Consider the following 22,350-nt stretch of genomic DNA (forward strand, 5'->3'; position numbering starts at 1 on the left):
ATAATATTTATCATTCAGTCAGATTTGTGAATATTCTGAATAGATAGATGGATAGATTTGTGAATATTCTGAATATATATATTTTGAATGGATGGACAGACAAAGATAGATAGATAGATAGATCGATATACATACATATTTATATTGATTATTAAATAGTATTCTGAATAAAAATCAGAATAGTTCTGAATAATATATAATCATTTAATCCGATTTTTTCATATTCTGAATAGCAAAATAAATACTTTAGAATAATAAATCAGATGATAAATAGATTTCCGAATGATAATCTGAATATTTTCTGCATAAAATATCAAATAGATAGATAGACAGGTTGGGTTTAGTGAGGGGGATAATCCATTAGTCCAGAGCTACTGCTAGCATGTGCACGCGTGTTAGTGTGTGTGTGTTTGTGTGAAAGAAAGAGGGCCAGAGGGATGTAGTGTGTATTAAGATACGATTAGTAGAGATTAAAGCTCTGTCCCAGAGTTTGTGCAGCTCCAGGCTGGAGGAACAAGCCCCCCGCAGAGACTGGAGCCGTCAGAGCCATATCCTCTCCTTAACACAATCAATACCTCTGCCCCATATTCCCCTGATGACACAATACCACCAGACAGCCAGTTACCATTTGTTCCAGCTAATGGCAACCCTCATAAAAATATAAAACTAATGAGTATTCCTATACATTTACAACTCTGAGACAAAGTGTTATGGTAACTTTGTCCTGCTTGTGTTAGCAAAACTCTTCTAATTTCCAGTTTCCCTTTCTGTCTAATTACATATTATAAATAGTGAGGTCCAGAAGTCATGAGAACCAAAAAAATAAAAGTACTTAAAAATTGCTAGTAAATTGCACCATTCATTACAATGAAAAAACAACCAACTACGATATTAAACATGACATTTTGAATTTGGAAACATTTTAAATAGTATTTTTCTATTGTAAAATGTACAATACACATTGGAAATTTGCATGCTGATATTTTGGCAAAATTGGGACATATAAAATAGGAAATTATGAAATTTTAATTAGTTAACACTAGTATGTACTAACAAAGAACAAAAGCATTTTTATTGTATTTATATGCCTATGTTAATATCAATTTCTACATTTACTAATGCACTTTTAACATTCAAGTTGCAATTGCCTTTATTTAATGTTTTCTGAAAAAACATTGATTAAATATGATATTTATAAATTAACCTAAATGAATCAATGTTGTAAAATTGAAAACTTTATGATTTTAAATATATTAAATTTGAAAAATACCCCTTTTATTAAGGTTATATAAATATCTGATATGCAAAAAGTTGCTCAGTTATTGAACTATACTTGTCAGTGGTTTTATGTATGACATCACACTTAAATCAGGTACGTAACGCTCTGATGTTAAAATAGAATTGTGGTTATGTATTAGGATTAGAGCTGAACGCTGTGTGTTCTGTGAACACGGCGCCGACTGAGGAACAGATTGGCCCGAGCACTTGGACGGGATGAGGGTGGGGCCAGGGCTGATTCTCAGAAAGCGTGCTAATAAGAGTCCCTTAATCTGCAGCTCACGACTGACGCACGCGTGCACTGAGCAGCTCCTGCCAGCTGCCACCATGACCTGAAAACCACGAACACACGAGCCCTCGCTCTCCCTACACACTTCCCTTAACATCTCCCTCTCATTTTGCTCTGTTCAGATCGGATGTGGTCGGACAGGGATTAGACAGTCTCTCTCCGATCATGTTGCCCAGCTCTGATAATCTAGAAGTGGAGTGGGATGCTTGGATGTGTGCGGTGCCTGATGGATTAGCGCGCTTCCCTCCTCCCTCCCTAGCCAGGAGGGAGGGATCAGGGCTTATGATGCAACAGGAGCCCCATCCATCACAACAAGCTGGAGGTGGGGTGCGGATGTCACCATGTGGTTTTCTTTTGTAAAGAGGTCATGGAGTTTAGTGATAGGATTATTTAACTTTAGAAAAACAAGTGGACGATGACTAGTAAACTTGACGTCTAAATGCACACAGATTACCAACTTTTATATTGATTTTGGTCTTAATTTTTGGGATTTATTACACTATTGGTTGAGGAAGGTCCAATACAGTTTTAGTCCTGGATGCTGATTGGTCAATACATTGCAGCTTAGCCAAAATAAGCAATTTAGCAACTTGAACACAATTACGATGTCAAACACCTGTTGATTTCCCAAAATGTAACTTCTGGAATATAATGAACTATAATGGCACTGTGAATTTCCTTAATAAATTGTTCAAATATTTGATGATGTATTCTTACGTATCTGTATTCTAAAATAAAATGGCACTGTCTGTCACGTGTGATTATTTTTGTGTAATAATTTTCAAAGGCACACTTTTGAATAGTAGCCATTTTATTTCCAAGACTGGATAAAAAGGGGAAGATGAACTCCGCCAACGTCACCATCATTCATTCACCGGCAACATGGGAGAGTTCGGTTTCATCAAACCTTATATTTTACAAAATTTACATAAAAAGCATCTTGTATGAGGTTTTACAATTGTATAAAAATTCAATCCGACCAGGAGCAGAGACCTTGATGGGTTATGGGTGGAGGAGGTGCTTAACCATAACAAAACATCTATATGTGCATTGTAGAAACCATACGGGAGTTTGAGAGAGAAAGAAGAAGATCTGAATTTATGATTCTTTAACTTTGCAATAAAATCAGAATGTGTCCTCTATCATACCTTTACCTCTCTCAATGTGTGATTTTGTGTGTTGTTCTAAAGATATGAGCGCACATCTAAACATTCAGAAAAATAAATAAAAAATAAATAAAACATTTTCATGACAGAATCAGTTATGCACAGTTCTGTTCATGTTCTGAAGTATAAAAGTTGACATTAATGGAGTGCTACATCTTCAGCCTCATCATTGGGAAGTCGTCGACATTTATAGTTATCGATTAATAGTTTAATTCAGTGAAAGTCTATAGATGGCACTGATCGACTGTGCTCAAATATCAGAACAATTCTGTACCGACAGGAAACAGTGGTCTCATTCAATATACCACATAATCACTCAAGGTCATACCATTTTTTACATTGGGAGTTAATGTGAAATGCATACAAAGAATTCTACATTATACAGACTGACAAAAAGCAAAAAAACATGCATGTCACCTCAGTAGTCAATGGGATCTAAAACTAAAATCAATGCAATTCACACATATTAATAAAATGACTCAAATATGGCACAAGATGTTTTGCTATATCTATATATATTTATATGTATGTATGTGTGCATGTATGCATTCATGTCTGTATGCATGCATGCATGTATGTATATGAAAACTAAGGAAATATCAAGAATGACCAACACAATGCTTGCATGGGAAGAAATTAAATTATACCAATTATTGAAGGTTGAAAACATGGTTGATTTCGTTATCCTCTACAATACATTTATCAAACATCAGCTAAAAAAACAAAAAGACGAAAACAAATTTAACAACACTAGCAAAGAAAATATAGACAATGAACTGTGTACAATGTAAAAGAGAAAAACAAAAGAACTATGCAGCCCCCTGCAGACACGTGAACAGCTTCAAATCTTATTTTTACACTATATTCCAGCAGCTATTCACATAGACGCCGGACGTCCTGTCCCACACACCTGCAGGGGTAGAGTATGTCACTGTTCTAGGGTCACCACTTCCACCGCCTGTCCGTCAAGCGTCACCGTGTTGTCGATGCGCGTGGTTATGGGAGCCATGGCCACCTGAACGGGCCGATTTCCCTGGGCCAAACTGGTGACCACGGTCTGATACATGCTGACCGGAATCTGGACGAGACCTGGGATGAGACACAGACCTGTTACAAATGATTCAAGACCATTTCTGTTTTAACTGTGATGTTATCAGTGTAGGGGCGGCCTAGTGGTTTGGGACGTTCGTAGTTGTTATTTGAGACAGCTGGAGGGAGGAGACTTTAGAAGTGCGGTCGGATGAAGCCGCAGAGCATGTGCGCAGTCCAGCGGCCTTGTAAGAGTTTGCGTGCAACGTGGATAGGGTCGGCCCCTAAAAATGGGGCTGAGGGCAGGGCTACTGCATCACACTGCAATGCGGAACAATGGAGTAATTGAGGCGACCGCTCCCAGCTTCCGTTTCTCCCTCTCTCTCAATGTAGCTCTCTTTCCATGGCCAGCTGTGAGCGGAGCAGCCTGGATTACTGCTGCAGTCACATGGGGCGAGCGGGCGGGAGGGTGGCCAATCTCTCCGGGCCGCAAACTCGTATGGGCAAAGCGGAAGGTCAGAACTAAATGTGACTAATTGATGCATCCAGTAAGTTTTTGATATAAGTGTGCCTAAAACTGTCTCATGATGATGTACAACCCTGTCCCAGCGTCTCAAGGAAGGGCTCATATTTCAATCAAATTCGCCATATAGCCTGTCAGTTATGTTAACTTTTCAAGCCGACACAATTTGAACTAGCTAAATGTTGCTTGTAATCGCAGGTCCACACAAAAGCTGATCAGTTTTGACCTTAAATGTATCTTAAACAGGCATGAAGAAATGTTGATTTTGTCCTTATTGTCCCAGAATCCTTTCATGAATTCTTAAGGTAATTCTCACAAAATCGGCCAAGAAATATTAATCACAAAATACAAATTGGAATTATATGAAATATACAAATTTAATTTTTAAAGTTCTTGACAGTGACAATTAAGTTTCCTAATCATTGTCATAATTAGAACTAATATAAAAAAAATGCATATATTAATAATATAACAAACATGATTTAAAAACTGTAAATACTATTTATTTTATTTTTCTACATATTTTGCTTTTTTATGTTTAAATGTGTATTTCTATGTGTATATATATACACGTGTGTGTCATTTTTGACAAAATAAAAAGTCTATCTAAAACTCATACATTTCTTTGAGAGATAAACCCTTTAAAACGTCAGAAAATCATTTTCCCCACATGGCATATGACTCAATCAAACTGCTCCGATTTCTCGTAATCACATTGTGTCTCAATAATTGACGGGGAGTTTGGAAGCATTGTTTTTTTGAGTGAAGTGCTTACAAACCCTCAATCACTCTGACACTGAGGGTTTCTACCAGGCTTACGGAGCAGGAAACAGAAATCAGTCACGATTACCTCAGACCAGCCACTTCAAAGCTGCATCCTCACTGCCATTTCACTGATTGAATAAGCCCAATAAACGCTGGCTGACCATCAAGTGTCTGTTGTTGACTACGCTCTATCTCAAGCCTCCCAATGCTGAAGCGTAAATGAGGTTTAATTGCGTAGCTTAAAGGTGAGGGCCTCATTTTGGCCAGAAGCGACTCTCTGGGACTCACTGCTGGTTCAGAAGAGCAGTCAACATGCTCGGTTACATATAGGGGTGCTCCGATCAGGATTTTTGAGTCTGATCCCCGAAAGCAGTATCTGCCGATCCGATCATCGTTACCAATCTTTTTAAAACCTTCTTTTTATCATGTAGAATTGTTTATGAGTGATGATCCAATCAAGATTTTTAGACATATCTTCATATTTATCTCACCTAAATGTCTGATCATGCACTGTATTTTTGTTTTTACAATCGTGTATTTGTTGCACGATCGCTTACACAGTTCAAGCCTGATTTTGTGAGCTGTATGTTTGCAGTGTGTATGTGGTCCATGTGTGGTACAGAGGGAGCACGGACTGTGCTTTCACACAGGAGTCTGCTCCTGATCCACGCCCGTTTACCACAAACACAACATTTATCCATTCTTCTGATTTTAAATCTAAATATTGTTACTTAAAATGTTTTTTCAACTTTGTGATTTTTTTTTTTTACACAGTACAGTAATACAATCTTTCATCAATTATTCAATGCTTTTTACCTTTACTTTTAGATTTATATATTAAGTTGCTAAAGCAAAACATTTAACCTACTTTTCTTACGTCATGCCAAACATTCTAAAAATCAGAATTTACCATTGAAAGAAACAGTCAGCTCTACTGCCTTTCTTTTGCATTTAAATCTTTATTACAAGCAATCCTGTGGTTCATAAAGAACTTTAAAATTATAGAATTGTCTATCTAAAAGTGCTCTTTTAAAAAAAAAAAACCTAGCCAAAAAAACCCATAGCTTATGTGTAGGCTATGAAATACAGTAGACTTTAATTATATGCATATACGGTGTAAGACAATGAATATTTGTGAGTCAATGCATGTTCATAATTACCGCAAACAATATGCTGTTACTTTAATTCACGTGTGCAGTACAACAAAACTCGGTGCGGAAACTCTCTCTAAACTGCTGGAGACGCATCGCTTCTAAATAAACTGTCAGATGGCAACCGTGTGTGCAGTGTGAACGCTTTATCCATTAACAAGAGCGCGGGAAAATACGCACCACATACTCACTGCAAACGGAGTAATGTGAACCTGGCATCATTACAGCGATTCTAATTTATAGTCCTCACACCCCCCAGCTCTGCATATTTTGCACGTTTCTCTGTTAACACACCTGATTCAGAGAACCAGCTCGTTAGAATTGAGCTCCGTGCATTGACATGGTCCCTACACAGTGTTCATTGCTCCCTACTCCCTGAGCAGGGGAAATCTGTTGGAAGTTTACCTGACTTCGGAACATTCATTCACGGATTTGCGCAGCACAACGTCTTCAGACATGGATAGGTGTGACACCACATACCTTGGTAAATAAATACGATTAAAATTCATGGCTGCATCCGAAAACTTAGCAAGCTGACTTGTTGCCTCGCTGTCATATCAGGCAATGACTTTGCAGGAAGCATTTTTGCACGAAGGCACCTCATGAAACTGATTTTGGACAGGCTACTGACGCAGAGTAATGGTTCAAGTCAAGTCAGCTTTATTGTCAATTCTTCCACATGTACAGCACATACATACAGAGAATTGAAATTGTGTTACTCTCAGACCCTTGGCGCATACAGATAACACTAACAGTAGAGCATAAAAATACAGACAGATACAGATTAAATATAAAATACAACTACACAAGTAAGGAAATAAAATCTACAGCAAAATATAGTGTGTTTGGTGATAACTAAGTGGATATTTTATTACTGCAATATTAATTCTAGCTAGAAATTACATCAAAAGTGGAAAACGTTGATCAAAACCGTACATTTAAACAAAAACTGACCACCGAGCTCAACTTTCAGACGCCATCTTTATTTTTTGGCTTAACGGTCACAGAATTGAACGCACAGGATTGTGGGATATTAAAGGCAGCGAAGGATACATCTATGCTGCCTTCAAAAATCAGCCAGATGAAGGCATCTCAGAAGACAGGAACGGAAGCTAGCATTGAATTCAGACGTGTCTTGATGCCTTCCTACCTTGGAATGCGTCTTCCAAAGGCATCATTTTTCAGTTTTCGGATGCAGCCCACGTCTCACACGCTTCAATGCACTTTGAATAGAACCGATACGTTTGCTTCGAACTGGATTAATGGTGGAATATCCTGTGAGGTCCACTTCGCAGGGCACTTACGTTTGACTAGAACAAACATCTGAAGCATAAGAGAAACATACAAAATGTGCAGGGGGGGTGGGGGGTGGAATTAAGTGTGTGCGCTGTAAGTGTGCATGAGCGTTGAATGGATTTAACATTTGCAAGAATTGAAAAGAAAAAAATGCCATTTATAAATTTTTGTGATGATGCGACACTGCCTCGATAGTGCAAATGACAATTCCTGTGTGCGTGCAGCTCGCTTTTATAGTGCAGTCGCGATGTGATTTGAAGCCATTTGCATTTTGAGAGAAAGAGGGCACGCTGTGATTCCTTCATGCTGTTTGTGAAATGATGTCTCATAGAAACTTTTTCAAATTACTCTATCAGTTAATTAATGAAGAAATAAGTATTGTACTTCACCTAAAGCATTATAATTATTTCACCCGCGCCGGACAGAGACTGAGACGGTGCCGCTACATGTTGAGCCAAACTTCTCACAGCAGGTGCGTCATCAGCTTGAGATCAGTTTTTTGAGATCTGCCTTTTTAGAGACCGCCGATCAATCATCCAAAAGCGATTATCGGCCTATTATTATCGGTGGCCGATCAATCAGAGCAACCCTAGTTACATATGTGGGAAACGGGACGTACTTGCATTCTCTGAACACAAGGTCAGTACAGTGTTATATAAAGTGATTTCCTCTTATCAGGCAACTATTTTCCTTCATTCACATAAAAATTAAAAGGGGGAAAAAGAAATAAACCGAGACAGTGAGCCTACAATCCCCCTTCGAAGCAGTGGGACCCAATATGTTAGCTAAATCATTTTAATCATTGATCCAATAATATGAAATACTAAAGCAAATAAAATATCACAACCACGGTCAAATATTTATACCAAGAGTGGGGGAAAGCCTGACACCAATGTCTTTAAATGTAGTTTTAATGCCTGCTAATCAGCTTTTATGTTTAAATACACCCCTTGCTCTTGTCTATTCTCTTAATGTCACATGAGCGTGTGTGTGTGTGTGTATGTGAGTGTTTTACAGAGTGGGCTGACAGCTGGCTCTGTGATTAGACCATGCACTGATAATGGAGAGGATCAAAGCCCTTTAAGAGGGTTCCTGGGGGGTTAGAAGGGGGGCGAGGAGGGGCTTCTCTTTGGTCAATGGGGGCAATGGGGTAAGCTAGGACACTAGGTAAGATAGGTCACTGGGAAATGGCCATGTATGATTGGAGCAATCATTTTACCCATCAACATTAAATCAAAACGGCCCCTGTTTACTTTGTTGATACAGGTTCCTGGCCATACTGTTAATTAATTCATCTTAATAAATAAACAGATTAAGGATGCAACACACTGTTGATTATTTGTCATAATCGTGATGTAAATTGTAAATGGACACAGTCGTATTAATTATAAAGTCAATTCGAAAACATTAAATTACAACGTAAAATTTTTATAACTCACTTTTTATCGAATAATTCTAACCTTTTCCCTCTTATGACTTCGTAACTGATCATTTCTACTAAAATCATACTTATTTTTTTATAGTTTTGTCTTTTTCACATAATTTTGTTGTTTTATGCCATAATTATGACTTTTTAAATCTCATTTTCAACTCATGACTTTTTAATGTCATAATTTTAATTTAACAAATGCATGATCCTTCTTTCTGTTAAATGCATGATTATAAAAATTAAATAAAAAAAATTAGGATGCACCATATTGATTGATTGTTGTCAGTACATATTAAATATATATTGGCTGATATTGTATGATTTGAATTGTTACATATGAATTCATAATACGTGGTCACTGTTAGTTCACGTTAGCTCAGGTTTATTAAATAACATTAACAGGTGCAGTTTTTAAAAATATATAGTAATGTTGAAATAAACAATAACACATGATTATTAATTAGAAATAAATTTTGCTCTTTTTTGGCAACTTGCTCTTTCTTTCCAATAATTCTCCATTTCCGCTGACATCGGAAATGTGGCATTACAGAAATACAATGGGTTGCAATACTTTAACTGGAAGAATGTTATACTCAGAAAACAAAAATGCATAGATATTCTAATTTCGTTCAACCAAACTTTCAACATATCATAGCTAAAAGGAAACGTGTTATGCGCCACTTCACCGAAGCAGTAACGAATGCCTCCAGTAAACATTAGTGCTGCTATTCCACTGTAACATGGCTTCTAATGCATGTGTAAGCACTAGTACTAGAGGCTGCCGTGCATATGCAGAGCTCTTAGAGGTTGAAGCAAACCGAGGATTAGCAAGGAGTGTAGAGGCTGGAGTCTGTGACACAGGTCACACACGCACCATCTGTCCCACAAACACCCCAGGGCTTACAGTTAGACCTCCACAGACTTCCTCACGCTCTGACATACCTTACATGAGATGCATAGGGTGCCCTCACATAGCAAGACAACTGATGACCAAAGGGATGTTTCATCATATGTTTGCCCACCTTAAACTTTCCTGTTTAAGTTTCATCCATTGAGTGTGAAAGGAGACTAAAGAGGGTAAATGTGGCTGCTTGTGATATAGAGAGGAGGTTCGTACCACTGCCATCCGAAACGCCAGTTAAAGCTCCTACTGCAGCCGCTGTTTCTCCTGCTAACACAATTTGTCCTCCTCCCTGAAGAGTCGCTTCTGCTAACGTCGCCACTGCGTGAGCTGCTGCTTCACTGCAACACACACACATATAAAATATTGAAATAATCTCACAATAACCCTGCATCAATAAAGATTTTCCATAACGCTTTATACAGGATTTAAGCAGGATTTGAAGTCAATTGATGTGGACTGGGGTGTACTGCCCCCTAGTGTAAGAAGTCAATCAAAGGGCACCATTAAATAAAATAAAGTCATTATCATTTAAACTGTCTAATTCATAATTAAGAGAGAAAAATCTGAAATCATGAAAGCATGTTATAATTTAGACTTTTCTAATTTGTAATTATGGAATGTTAAGTTGAATTTGACATACTAAATCATAATTGACATAAAAAGCTGAAATCGATAAGTCATCAAATCAAAAATCTAAAGTTTTTTTCAAAATTGAATTGTAATTATTAGATAAAAAGTTGAAATGACATAAAAATGGCATGAAGTCTAAATAAAGCACCCCGTCAAAATAATTATAAAAAAGTCCCTTATAAAATGTCTAAATTATACTTTTTTTTTTTTATTATTTTTTTGATTTGTCCTCATTTTGAATCATCTCAGTAAAACCTGATACCTGATCATTTTGAATAAATTCACACTTTTGACTTTGAACATCAATTTTAATCATTACTTTGACTTCCCATAATTTTGTCTCATCTCAATGATTTTTAAACACTCATTATGACTTGGCATCTTACTACTTTTAATGTCATAACTTTAGTTTAACAAAGTACTTTTTTCTTGCATGATGTAAATGAGTTTCTATACTAAACAGAGTATAGAGACTTTTGTGACTTCCTTTGAGATCATGATAAAAAATAAAGCTATTAACAGTGCTTTGGGGCTTTAGTAGAGGAAAAGAACACTTTTTTGGTTCCGTTTATCGATGCCCTGACTATGCTCAGCAGACTGATGGTGGATTTACTGCTTTAATGAAGGCCGCTGAGCAGAAAACAATGCCTCCTAAGCCTAATTGTTGTGGGAATGGAGTATGAACCAATTGTTCCTGCTGTGCTGTATTTCTGGGCTGCTGCTGCTGCTACCTGCTTGTGATAAACAGGAGACCAGGCTCAGGTAACAAGACCCTGGAGACCTAAACCTGAATCTAGGTGCTGCTGTGGTTCAGAATTTCCTTTCTCTCAACTTAACCGCTACTTCCCATGAGTACCTGTTGAGTGCCATAGTAACAGTTGTCCCTGGCTGCATCTCGTGCGAGGCAGCTACCGCAGCTTCGGCTAAGGAGGCCACCGCCTGCGTGGCTTCTGACGGTTGCGTGGTCTGGATGGTCATCTCGCCTCCCTGTAGTGTGGCCCAATTCTGTACCTCCTTAGAGATACAGAAAAAAAAAAAGGTTTGAAGAAAGAGATATATCCTAAAAGCACAGTATGTGTGTAAGGACATGACAGAAGAAGCTGGAGATGCAAATCATGGAATATTCAGATATGAAGGTGTGTGTGTGTGTTGATGTTACCTCTCCATCTGTCACTGTGGAGTAATTCACCTGGGCCACCGTCACCGTGCCGGGCAATTCTGACGCATCTGCCAGTGTTGCTACCGTGGCTCCAGTTCCAACCTGACAATAATATGATAATATGTTAGAATACTGCTGTAATACTATTTAAATACTGTAATGTGACCATTACATATATATGTTTTATTTAATTTTCTAAATTATATAATTATATATAATTATATTAGAAGCATAACAGAAATTAACCTTTCAGGTTTGGGGTTGGTAAGATTTTTTTTTTTTTTTTAAAGAAGTCTCTTATGCTCAAAGGATTGTTTTGTGTTGTACTTTAAATCCCAAAAAGATAGAAAAATAGTTAAACATTGTCAAATTAAATTATTATTATTTATTTAATATTAAAAAAATCGTCAGTTTTACAATTATTTTATTATTACAATATATTACAACTTTTCTATATTACTATTATTTATATCTTATTTATTCTGTGATAGCAAAGCTGAATTTTCATCATCCATTACTCTAGTCTTCAGTGTCACATGATGCTTCAGAAATCTTTGTAATATGCTGATTTGGTGATCAAAAAACATGTATTATTATTATTATTATTATCATCATCAATATTGGAAACAGTTTTGTAGCATAATACTTTTGTGGAAACCATGATATTTTTTTTTCAGGATTGCTTGTGGTATAAAAAAAATCAAAAGAACAACATTTATTTAAACAGATTTTTTGTAACATTGTAAAAGACTTTTTGTATTAAAAAAAAAAATAATAATAATAATAATTTAGACAAATTATACAAGATACAAGTGTTAAAGAAGTAAAAAGTAAATCTATATTATTGTTGACCTGAATATGACTTATTCTCTATTTTTCAATATTTTGGTCTCGGCCTTATCTAAATGAAGTCCTCCAGTGGAGCTAGTTTATATCATAGTGAAAAACAAGCGTGTAGTTGTTCCCACAGCTGGGACCTGGGCTCACCTGTATGAGCGAGACGGTTCCATCAGGATTACTGATCGTCTGCACTACGGTCTGTGACGGCACCAGGTGTGCGATGCTGTGAGTGGTTGTTGTGGCAACTTGTGTGGTGATCTGGTCCTCAAAGGCGTAGAGCAGGTCCTCTCTCCCATGCTGCTTATAGCAGTTTTTAACGATAGTCCTCAGGGCTTGCGTCCATGACACCTGTTTCCAACGGAAGTAAGCCCTCGATAGGTCAAGATGATGCAAGCTTTAGCTCATTCGTTTCAATTCAGGTGTCATTTTATGGAAAGCTGACAAAACAAGTGTGGCTGATTCAATAACTTGTTTGCGTCATCACGCGAGGCATTTTTCGTACAATAAAATGTTTTAGTATAATGTTTACCGTGTACTATAAAAATCAGTGCATATACAATAAAATCAGAATATTATAAACCAAATTTCTTAAAAATGAAAGAAAATAGGCTCCATATATAATCTTTCACAACTCAGTTGTAATATGAGCACCCAACACTACCCTCTGTTTCTGCTCCTCTGTTCGGACATCACTGCGTACGTTGGCCCAGGGAATGTCCTCTGGCCACCAGATGGGCTTGCAGCTCTCTTTCCCCCAGCCAGGCTTCCCACGGCCTGTGGAATACTTTAGCATTTCTGGAATGAACGCTCGGAGTTGGGCCTGCAAAGCAACAAAAGGGCGCACATAATCACTGTGGGAGTTTAATACTGGGAGTGGCAGAGCGAAGCATGGCCTCTGGAAAAATCAAATCTGTGAAATAGAGTTTGGAAACAGCAAGCCATTGATTTTCCTCTTCCTTCAGCAGCTGAGTGCAGACAGTCTGTCCACACATATAGCTTGCGAAAAGCTAAAAGTAGACTATTAGGTTTCCATTTAAAGACTAATCTATGGGTAAGGCTCCAGTGCACACTGACTGCAGGAGATTGAGAGGATGGAACATACACCACTGAACTACAGATTATGTAGAGAGAGGCAGGAAAATACTTTTAGGGTTGGTACACTACCATTCAAAATTTGAGATTAGCAAGACTTCTTTTAATTTTTTTGTAAAGAAATTAAGTTATTCAGCAGTTATTCAGTAGCATAATACTCTTGTGGAAATGATTTTTTTTTTTCAGGATTGTTTGTGGTATAAAAAGTTCAAAAGAACAACATTTATTTAAACAGATTTAACATTGTAAAAGACTTCACTTTGATGAACATTAATGATTTTTTTTTTTTCTTTAAAAAAATAATAATAATAATTTAGACAAATTATACAAGATACAAGTGTTAAAGAAGTAAAAAGTAAATCTATATTATTGTTGACCTGAATATGACTTATTCTCTATTTTTCAATATTTTGGTCTCGGCCTTATCTAAATGATATCTACATAATCTGTAGTTCAGATGCATTAAAATTGAGCAAAAGCGACTGTATAGACATTTACAAATGTTACAAAATATTTTCATTCAAATTAATGCAGTTTTTTTCAATCTCCTATTTATCTAAGAATGTTTTCAACATTGAAAATAAGAAATGTTTCTTCAACAACAAATCAGAATAATTTCTGAAGGATCATGTGACACTGAAGACTGGAGAAAGGGCTACTGAAAATCCAGCTTAAACTACATTTTAAAACATATTAGATCATAATTAAACCATAATAAAAGTTCACAGCATTATTGTTTTTACAGTATTTTTTAAGAATTAAATATAGCCATGCTTAACTTTTCAAAAACATTACAAAACCATCCCAAAACTTTTATCATAACAGTACTTTAAAATCCCACCCAGTTCTAGATTGCACTAATCTCAATGATGTCTGAAACTTCCTGTGTCTATTTGCCTCCTTATGATGAATGGCTTATTGTATTCCTCAATTTAAATCCCATTGGATAAAAGCGTCTGCAAAATTAATAAATGTAAAAAAATAAATAAAATAAAAATAGTCTAATCAATAATCACTAATCTGCTAATAGATGCAAAAAATTGAAAACAACAAATTCTTTACAAGGATGCCAACTTGCTTATGCAAGTTAATGCCATAAAAGTCATGCCCTTAAAAAAAATAAAGTATTAACTTGACAATAAAGGAGCTTATTGCCGTTTTTAAAATCCACACTGAGTAGTAAGGGGAAGTCCATTAGCCCAGTGACAGCTCCATCCTGAGGGTGAAGCTGGAGTTTACCCCAGCGTCCTCAGTGCCCTTGGTAATTCCATAGGCAGGCCAGGGATTGTACTGCAGAGCACTCTTGTAGCAACGTCTGTTCACCTCGACATCACAGGCTAAATTTGGCTCGGGAGGAATAAATCGGTTCCCAAAAGAGCTTCTCCCTTCCTCCCTCCCTCCCGCTCTCTCACTGTCACAAACACACTTGCTGTAAGCCTGACATTGGACGGTGGCAGACGACAACATTGTGTGAAGACCTAGTGAAGAAGGTCTTTAGACAAAGAGCTAAAAATGCAGTTCAATAATACATAAATATAAGCTTCATAATATATTTAAAATAAAATATAAACAATTATTTAATAATAAACGATCTAAATACACATTGTATGAAAATAAACCATGATTAATCATTCAAATTAAATTTAAGCATATCTAGAAAAAAGTATATAAACAATTATATACACATATATAAATACATACATACATATATATATACATATATATATATATATATACAAATATATATATAGTATACAGACTTAAAAAATAAATCTGTAATAAAATAATACATGCTTCTTAATGTGTTTCGAATATAATTAATTTTTTTTTTATTGCAAATAAAAGCCAAAAATAAATCCTGCTTAAACCTGAATCATCTGAACATAGATACGGATGTTAAGTACACTGTTTAAAGTCATGTAACAGATTGTCCACAGCGGCGTCATGACTTGTAGGCTCTTCCTTGTGTTTGTACAGATGGACTAATTACGTGGCGAAGGAATTAAGAGGAATCTCACGCCCCAAACACATAGATCAGCCGCCCATTCCCTCCCCCAGCTCTGCTTTAAATCCACTTGGGAGTCAATCAGAAACCTCTGTGCTCGGCCACGATGTGCCGGATAATTACTCACGCGCACAAGCCTCACCTGATGATCCCTGCACAGACCTGCCTCCAACTGCCACAAGCCAAGCAAGGTGTGTCTGTCCTGAGGGACACTAGCTCTCAGCAGTCCGGGGTAATGAGTAAGGGGCGAGCTGGTAAATGTAGAGGTTATGTGGTCTTATATATCAGGCTTCAAGTAACCTGTGCTAAAGCCCTTTAGTGGATGAAGTGAGACTTATTCTCATTTTAACTGCTGCCCCATGAGCCTAGAAAATGTCACATTTGCATGTCAAAGCCGAAACCTCAATAACTTGCATTCCTAGCTCATAGTGCCACCTGCTGCCCACCTGTGTCATCTTGTCCACAGATACTGGTATGCCGTCAATAGTCAGAGGAGGCAGTTCAGAGGTGAGTTCTCCACCGCCAGGGGGTGCGTGTTCAGCCAGAGCGTTTTCCAAATCCTCCAGAATCATGCTCTTGTATTTTCTCACCTGACCACAAGACATGTCAAAACAGGGATGAAATCTGAAACAGTGCAAATGATATGAAGGCAAGAAACACAGTAGATATACTCACCACATTCTCTAATGGTGCCGCTCCAAATACTCTAAACACAGGGTTCGGTTTAGAGGGAGAGATGCACAACACAATAGCCTGCTGGCCAACTCGTGTTGTGTACTCGTCCAGAGTTGCTCTCAGCTTCCTGCAGACACATAGTAAGGGAAAGGTTGTCATTGTGAACTATTAAATAAGTGTAATTGGAATTTACATTATTGGAGAAAATTCAGAACTAATTTTTTCCCCCTTGGTAACTAACTGAAAGCAGAACTAAAATTACTAAAACTCAAATAAAAACAAATAGAAAATAGCTCAAACATATATATATATTTTAAATAATATTAAAATAAAGGAAGATGACTAAAATCAAAAATCTGAACTATAATTTAGATAAAAACAACTACAAAATTGAAAACAATGAATACTAAATCAAAATATGAATGAATAAATACTATACAGTACATAAAAAAATTAAAGCACTGAAAGAGCATATATACAGTATTGTTCAAAATAATAGCAGTACAATGTGACTAACCAGAATAATCAAGGTTTTTAGTATATTTTTTATTGCTACGTGGCAAACAAGTTACCAGTAGGTTCAGTAGATTGTCAGAAAACAAACAAGACCCAGCATTCATGATATGCACGCTCTTAAGGCTGTGCAATTGGGCAATTAGTTGAAAGGGGTGTGTTCAAAAAAATAGCAGTGTCTACCTTTGACTGTACAAACTCAAAACTATTTTGTACAAACATTTTTTTTTCTGGGATTTAGCAATCCTGTGAATCACTAAACTAATATTTAGTTGTATGACCACAGTTTTTTAAAACTGCTTGACATCTGTGTGGCATGGAGTCAACCAACTTGTGGTACCTCTCAGCTGTTATTCCACTCCATGATTCTTTAACAACATTCCACAATTCATTCACATTTCTTGGTTTTGCTTCAGAAACAGCATTTTTGATATCACCCCACAAGTTCTCAATTGGATTAAGGTCTGGAGATTGGGCTGGCCACTCCATAGCATTAATTTTGTTGGTTTGGAACCAAGACTTTGCCCGTTTACTAGTGTGTTTTGGGTCATTGTCTTGTTGAAACAACCATTTCAAGGGCATGTCCTCTTCAGCATAGGGCAACATGACCTCTTCAAGTATTTTAACATATGCAAACTGATCCATGATCCCTGGTATGCGATAAATAGGCCCAACACCATAGTAGGAGAAACATGCCCATATCATGATGCTTGCACCTCCATGCTTCACGGTCTTCACTGTGTACTATGGCTTGAATTCAGAGTTTGGGGGTCGTCTCACAAACTGCCTGTGGCCCTTGGACCCAAAAAGAACAATTTTACTCTCATCAGTCCACAAAATGTTCCTCCATTTCTCTTTAGGCCAGTTGATGTGTTCTTTGGCAAATTGTAACCTCTTCTGCACATGCCTTTTTTTTAACAGAGGGACTTTGCGGGGGATTCTTGAAAATAGATTAGCTTCACACAGACGTCTTCTAACTGTCACAGTACTTACAGGTAACTCCAGACTGTCTTTGATCATCCTGGAGGTGATCATTGGCTGAGCCTTTGCCATTCTGGTTATTCTTCTATCCATTTTGATGGTTGTCTTCCGTTTTCTTCCACGTCTCTCTGGTTTTGCTCTCCATTTTAAGGCATTGGAGATCATTTTAGCTGAACAGCCTATCATTTTTTGCACCTCTTTATAGGTTTTCCCCTCTCTAATCAACTTTTTAATCAAAGTACGCTGTTCTTCTGAACAATGTCTTGAACGACCCATTTTCCTCAGCTTTCAAATGCATGTTCAACAAGTGTTGGCTTCATCCTTAAATAGGGGCCACCTGATTCACACCTGTTTCTTCACAAAATTGATGACCTCAGTGATTGAATGCCACACTGCTATTTTTTTGAACACACTCCTTTCAACTAATTCAACTAATTGCCCAATTGCACAGCCTTAAGAGCGTGCATATCATGAATGCTGGGTCTCGTTTGTTTTCTGAGAATCTACTGAACCTACTGGTAACTTGTTTGCCACGTAGCAATAAAAAAATACGAAAAACCTTGATTATTCTGGTTAGTCACATTGTACTGCTATTATTTTGAACAATACTGTATATATATAACTTTTTTTTTAATAAAGTTGAAGTAATGAAAATACTTAACCTTAAATAAAAAATTATTTTAAAATAAGAAATACAATGAGAAAAACTAAAACTAAAAGGAAAACTAAAAATAAAATATTAATTGATATTAATAACACTAAAATAAACAAAACTGGTAATAGTACATTTTGAATCTATAAAGTTATTTTTCTTTATGTTGTAAAACGACTCACATTCGATTACAATACAATGAACAATATTGAAAATACACTTCACCTAAGTAAACGAGTCTGTTGTCTTTTACGGATTGAAGGGTTTGATTCAAAGATGTGCGGTCGCTTTCGTTTCTTCCCTGTTGCCACAGCTGCGGCTGCTGCCATGCCAACAGGCCCTGAAAAAGAATTAGTGGAATTAAATAAATTGTTTTCAGACATTCTATATCATTCAGAATATGCATGCATTCATGGGAATACACAAACTTCCATGAGCTTTACAACTGTTGCAACTACAATCTTGTGCAATGAAGCAGCTGACAATTTATGGTTTAAGTGCGCCATCTAGTGGTTAGTCTAATAACCACAAGTCAGAATACAACAATGAGCACAAACCTACCTGCAGCAGCCAGATGTGCGGTGACCTCATCTGTTCCAGTTGAGTTAAGTATATCAGAGTCATCGTAAACATCATCATCAGGCGAGGACGGCGAATCCTCATCAGCGCTCAGCATGCCATGCTCTGTGTACGTGGCCACGTGCACCTGCTGACTGACGGCGTGGGCCTCAATAGTGGTCATGTGCTCCGTCTGATGCACCGTGTGGTCTTCCATCACCCGATACAGTTTCTCTCAAACACACTGAGACACAAACAAACAATTCATTAGCACACGGATTCCTCAAGCAACTGCATCATTCAGATTCACAGATGAGGTGAGTGTCATGTACCTGTAATGTTGATGGCAAAGAAGTGCTCAAATACATGCATTTTAATTTGCATTTAAAATGCATTAAAAAATATGAGGAAGCACATTGTCTTATAATGACTACCAAATCACCTTTTACTAGTAGTACATATGATGCATCGGCGTAACAAGGCATTATATTAATAGTCTTGGCAGATAAGCTTTTATATAAAACAGCATGACAAAACATTTAATTTACCACTGGATGTGATCTCAATGTCAAAAAGTGGCATTAAATAAGCCAAAAATGTTTCAGCAGCAGCTATATACACTGTGTGTAAATGTATATGATATTTACACCAAGTTTACATTTACTGTGAAGGGAAAAAGAGCCTGTTCCTTTCTATTCATCATATCTAATAATCACTTAAATCACATAAAGCATTGCATCTATTATTGTTGCTTTAAACATCACTCCATTAGGGGGCACTAACCATCAGATATAATCAACAATTTGCTCTTAAAATGAATATTTATTTTACAACATAATTTTTTTTAACAAGGTTTAGCTGGTGGTAAGTCTATAAATCTAACTGCTCTCGGTATTTATCCAAAATAATATGTGTATGAAAAAAATCGATAACAGCATATACATTAGCTGTACATAATATTTTGGCAATATGCAATCGTGTGAAAATACAACACTATTCATTTTTCAAGAATTTAAAGCTGTATCAGTGACAAACTAAATGACACAGATCGAAAATCTTTTTAAGTTATGTTTTTGTTTTATTGAATAACATAATGACACTGTAATTACAATGGATATTTTAAAAATATGAAACAAAAATAAAAACGTAGGTGTGTGTGAATAACGTAGGATGACGTGGGTGCACACAGAGATAAATAAAACAGCTCGCGCAGCTACAGTATCATTCTGTTCAGTTCAACAGCCTGACAGTCCGAGGCTCTTGAAGGAAAACACTAACGTTACATTGGATTTGACCAAGTCAACAAAAACATTCACAAACACGAAAAAAAAAGAAATTTCAACCACCACAGGTAGTCATTAATAAAGGTAGGTTTGAATAACTAAATCGATATATACTAGTTAAGTCCAGCATAAATAACAAACACATAAATGGCGGTTATTTTCAAACTGTGAATAATAACGTTAACGTTACGTATAAAGATAGCGGGCAGTATGTTAGAAAAATATTAAACAGTAAATTAACGATATTTAAACTGTTATTTTAAACACATTCTGTTAAAGTAAACATTCATTCAAGCTACAAAACATCTGAAATAATCTGTTAACGTTATATCAAATTTAGCCGGGCACCGCTGTCGACTCGACATTTAAAGATTTAAAAAGTCGAGTGATCGATAACACTGCAGCGCTAATATGATATTAAACACGCATTCAAATTTGATCAAGGATAAAAAAAACACAAGTCACCAAGCCTTGAAACACCATTTAGCATCTGAACAAAACAGTAGCGATTCGACTGCACATCTAAATTCGCTAACGTTAGGCCAAAGGCCTGCGACAGCGCCATGATTCTTTTTGCTGCTATTTGAGCGGGGTGAATAATAATTGCCATCCTGTCAAAATTGCTCGATATCATCCCGAGTTCAGTGTCGCATCTTCGCGATCTGCGTCTGAGTGCGTGAAAAACAAACGCTGCCGGGTTGTTTGGTGCGGCTGCGCCGGGGCTGAAATGTCTGGAGATTGCGCGGTAGGGCACTAACCTCAGAGCGGCTGCGCTACTTCGGGCCTGCGCTGTGCGGCGGAGCTGCGATCACCAGCTGTAATGGAGGACAAAGAACGAGCAGCAAAGCGCGCGCGCCCTGGCCTCGGCGCGGCCCCGAGCGGTGCGCGCGGAACAAACCCCGCCCCTCCTCTCAATCTACACACACCGAAGACTGGTCTGTTGCATAAACTGTTTAGACAAGTCTTATAAAATTAGTTATCTTTTTTTTCTTCTTCTTCAAGACTGGTCATAACCATAGGTGATAACTTTTTAAAATTCAGTTATGAAAAGGTAGATTGGTCTCATTTGTATAGGAAACGTAAGACGTAGAAACGTAGTTGTTCAAACTAGTTGTTAGTTTTTTTTCCTCAGGTGCTTACATTTTCAAAACTTTGCCTTTTTTTCTAAAAACACACATTCAAGAATTGCACACACAAAATGCAGAAAGCCTCACATCTCTTGCAAAAGGAAGCAATGCATTCAAAATATTAAATACGTATATTCAAACATTTGCAAACACCTTTGCCATAATATTAATTCCTGTCAAATTGCTGTATTACATTGAGAATTGTGTGTTATGTTTTATGAAACTGAAAACTGAGTCAAAGGCAGAGAATTATGGTTTTACAGATTTGGTGTGTGATTCTGGTGTTTGAGTTTCAGGTTTCTCAAAATTGTATGACAAGTAAAGATTTTGTGTAAGCAGTTGAAAAAACCTGTAAGACACAGTCTTAACATGGAGTTAACAAGTTAATGCAACTGGCCCTGAACTACGCAAAGCTCCAGTGACAGATAGAGGGAAGGACTTTGAGAAACAGATATTTCTGTGAGTGACATATTTATTTTTTGTTAATATAAATATCTTTTAAATGCACAATTGTTTGAAACTCTGAAATATATGAAAATTATTGTTTGTTATCATAATAGAATGTCTGATTCCTATATTTATTATCTGATTCCTATTATTATTATGTGAGTGTATTTGTTACTCCATTGATTTCAGATGTGTTATTTGTCATTCACATTTAATTGTAAATTAAATGAATGCAAAATAAGTTACAAAGTTGTTTATTAAATATAGTGCAATATATATATATTTTTATGAATAAATAGAATAAATAAGCTTTCTATTGATGTATGGTTTTGTTGGCTGAAATACATCTATTTGAAAATCTGGAATCTTAGGGTGCAAAAAAATTGCCTTTAAAGTTGTTCAAATGAATTAAGTTCTTAGCAATGCATATAACTAATCAAATATTTAAGTTTTATTATATTTACAGTCGGAAATTTTCAAAATATTTTCATGGAACATGATCTTTACTTAATATGCTAACGATTTTTGGCATAAAAGAAAAATCGATAATTTTGAACC

General features: G+C 36.6%; 1 protein-coding gene across 1 annotated transcript; it reads right to left on the minus strand.

Annotated features, from left to right (window-relative positions):
• Nucleotides 1-2,360: 2,360 nt before the first annotated feature.
• LOC113063675 (nuclear respiratory factor 1-like) lies at nucleotides 2,361-21,121 on the minus strand. Its single transcript, XM_026234012.1, has 11 exons — nucleotides 20,977-21,121; nucleotides 18,939-19,179; nucleotides 18,603-18,717; nucleotides 16,232-16,358; nucleotides 16,003-16,146; nucleotides 13,121-13,279; nucleotides 12,607-12,807; nucleotides 11,620-11,721; nucleotides 11,317-11,474; nucleotides 10,044-10,168; nucleotides 2,361-3,822 (listed from the first exon to the last, which is right to left on the minus strand). Exons 2-11 carry the CDS (start codon nucleotides 19,150-19,152, stop codon nucleotides 3,662-3,664), a joined length of 1,506 nt encoding a protein of 501 aa, XP_026089797.1. The 5' UTR covers nucleotides 19,153-19,179; nucleotides 20,977-21,121; the 3' UTR covers nucleotides 2,361-3,661.
• Nucleotides 21,122-22,350: the final 1,229 nt, after the last annotated feature.

This window comes from Carassius auratus, chromosome 4 (genome assembly GCF_003368295.1).
Source record: "Carassius auratus strain Wakin chromosome 4, ASM336829v1, whole genome shotgun sequence".
Classification (NCBI taxonomy): domain Eukaryota; kingdom Metazoa; phylum Chordata; class Actinopteri; order Cypriniformes; family Cyprinidae; genus Carassius; species Carassius auratus.

Excerpts from the sequence above, each read along its gene's own strand:
- LOC113063675 (XM_026234012.1), bottom strand. The coding sequence starts at position 19,152 with ATGGAAGACCACACGGTGCATCAGACGGAGCACATGACCACTATTGAG. Across the intron at positions 16,147-16,231 it reads CGGCACCATTAGAGAATGTG|GTGAGAAAATACAAGAGCAT; the intron begins GTGAGTATATCT and ends TCTTGTGGTCAG. Across the intron at positions 13,280-16,002 it reads CTGTGGACAAGATGACACAG|GCCCAACTCCGAGCGTTCAT; the intron begins GTGGGCAGCAGG and ends GTTGCTTTGCAG.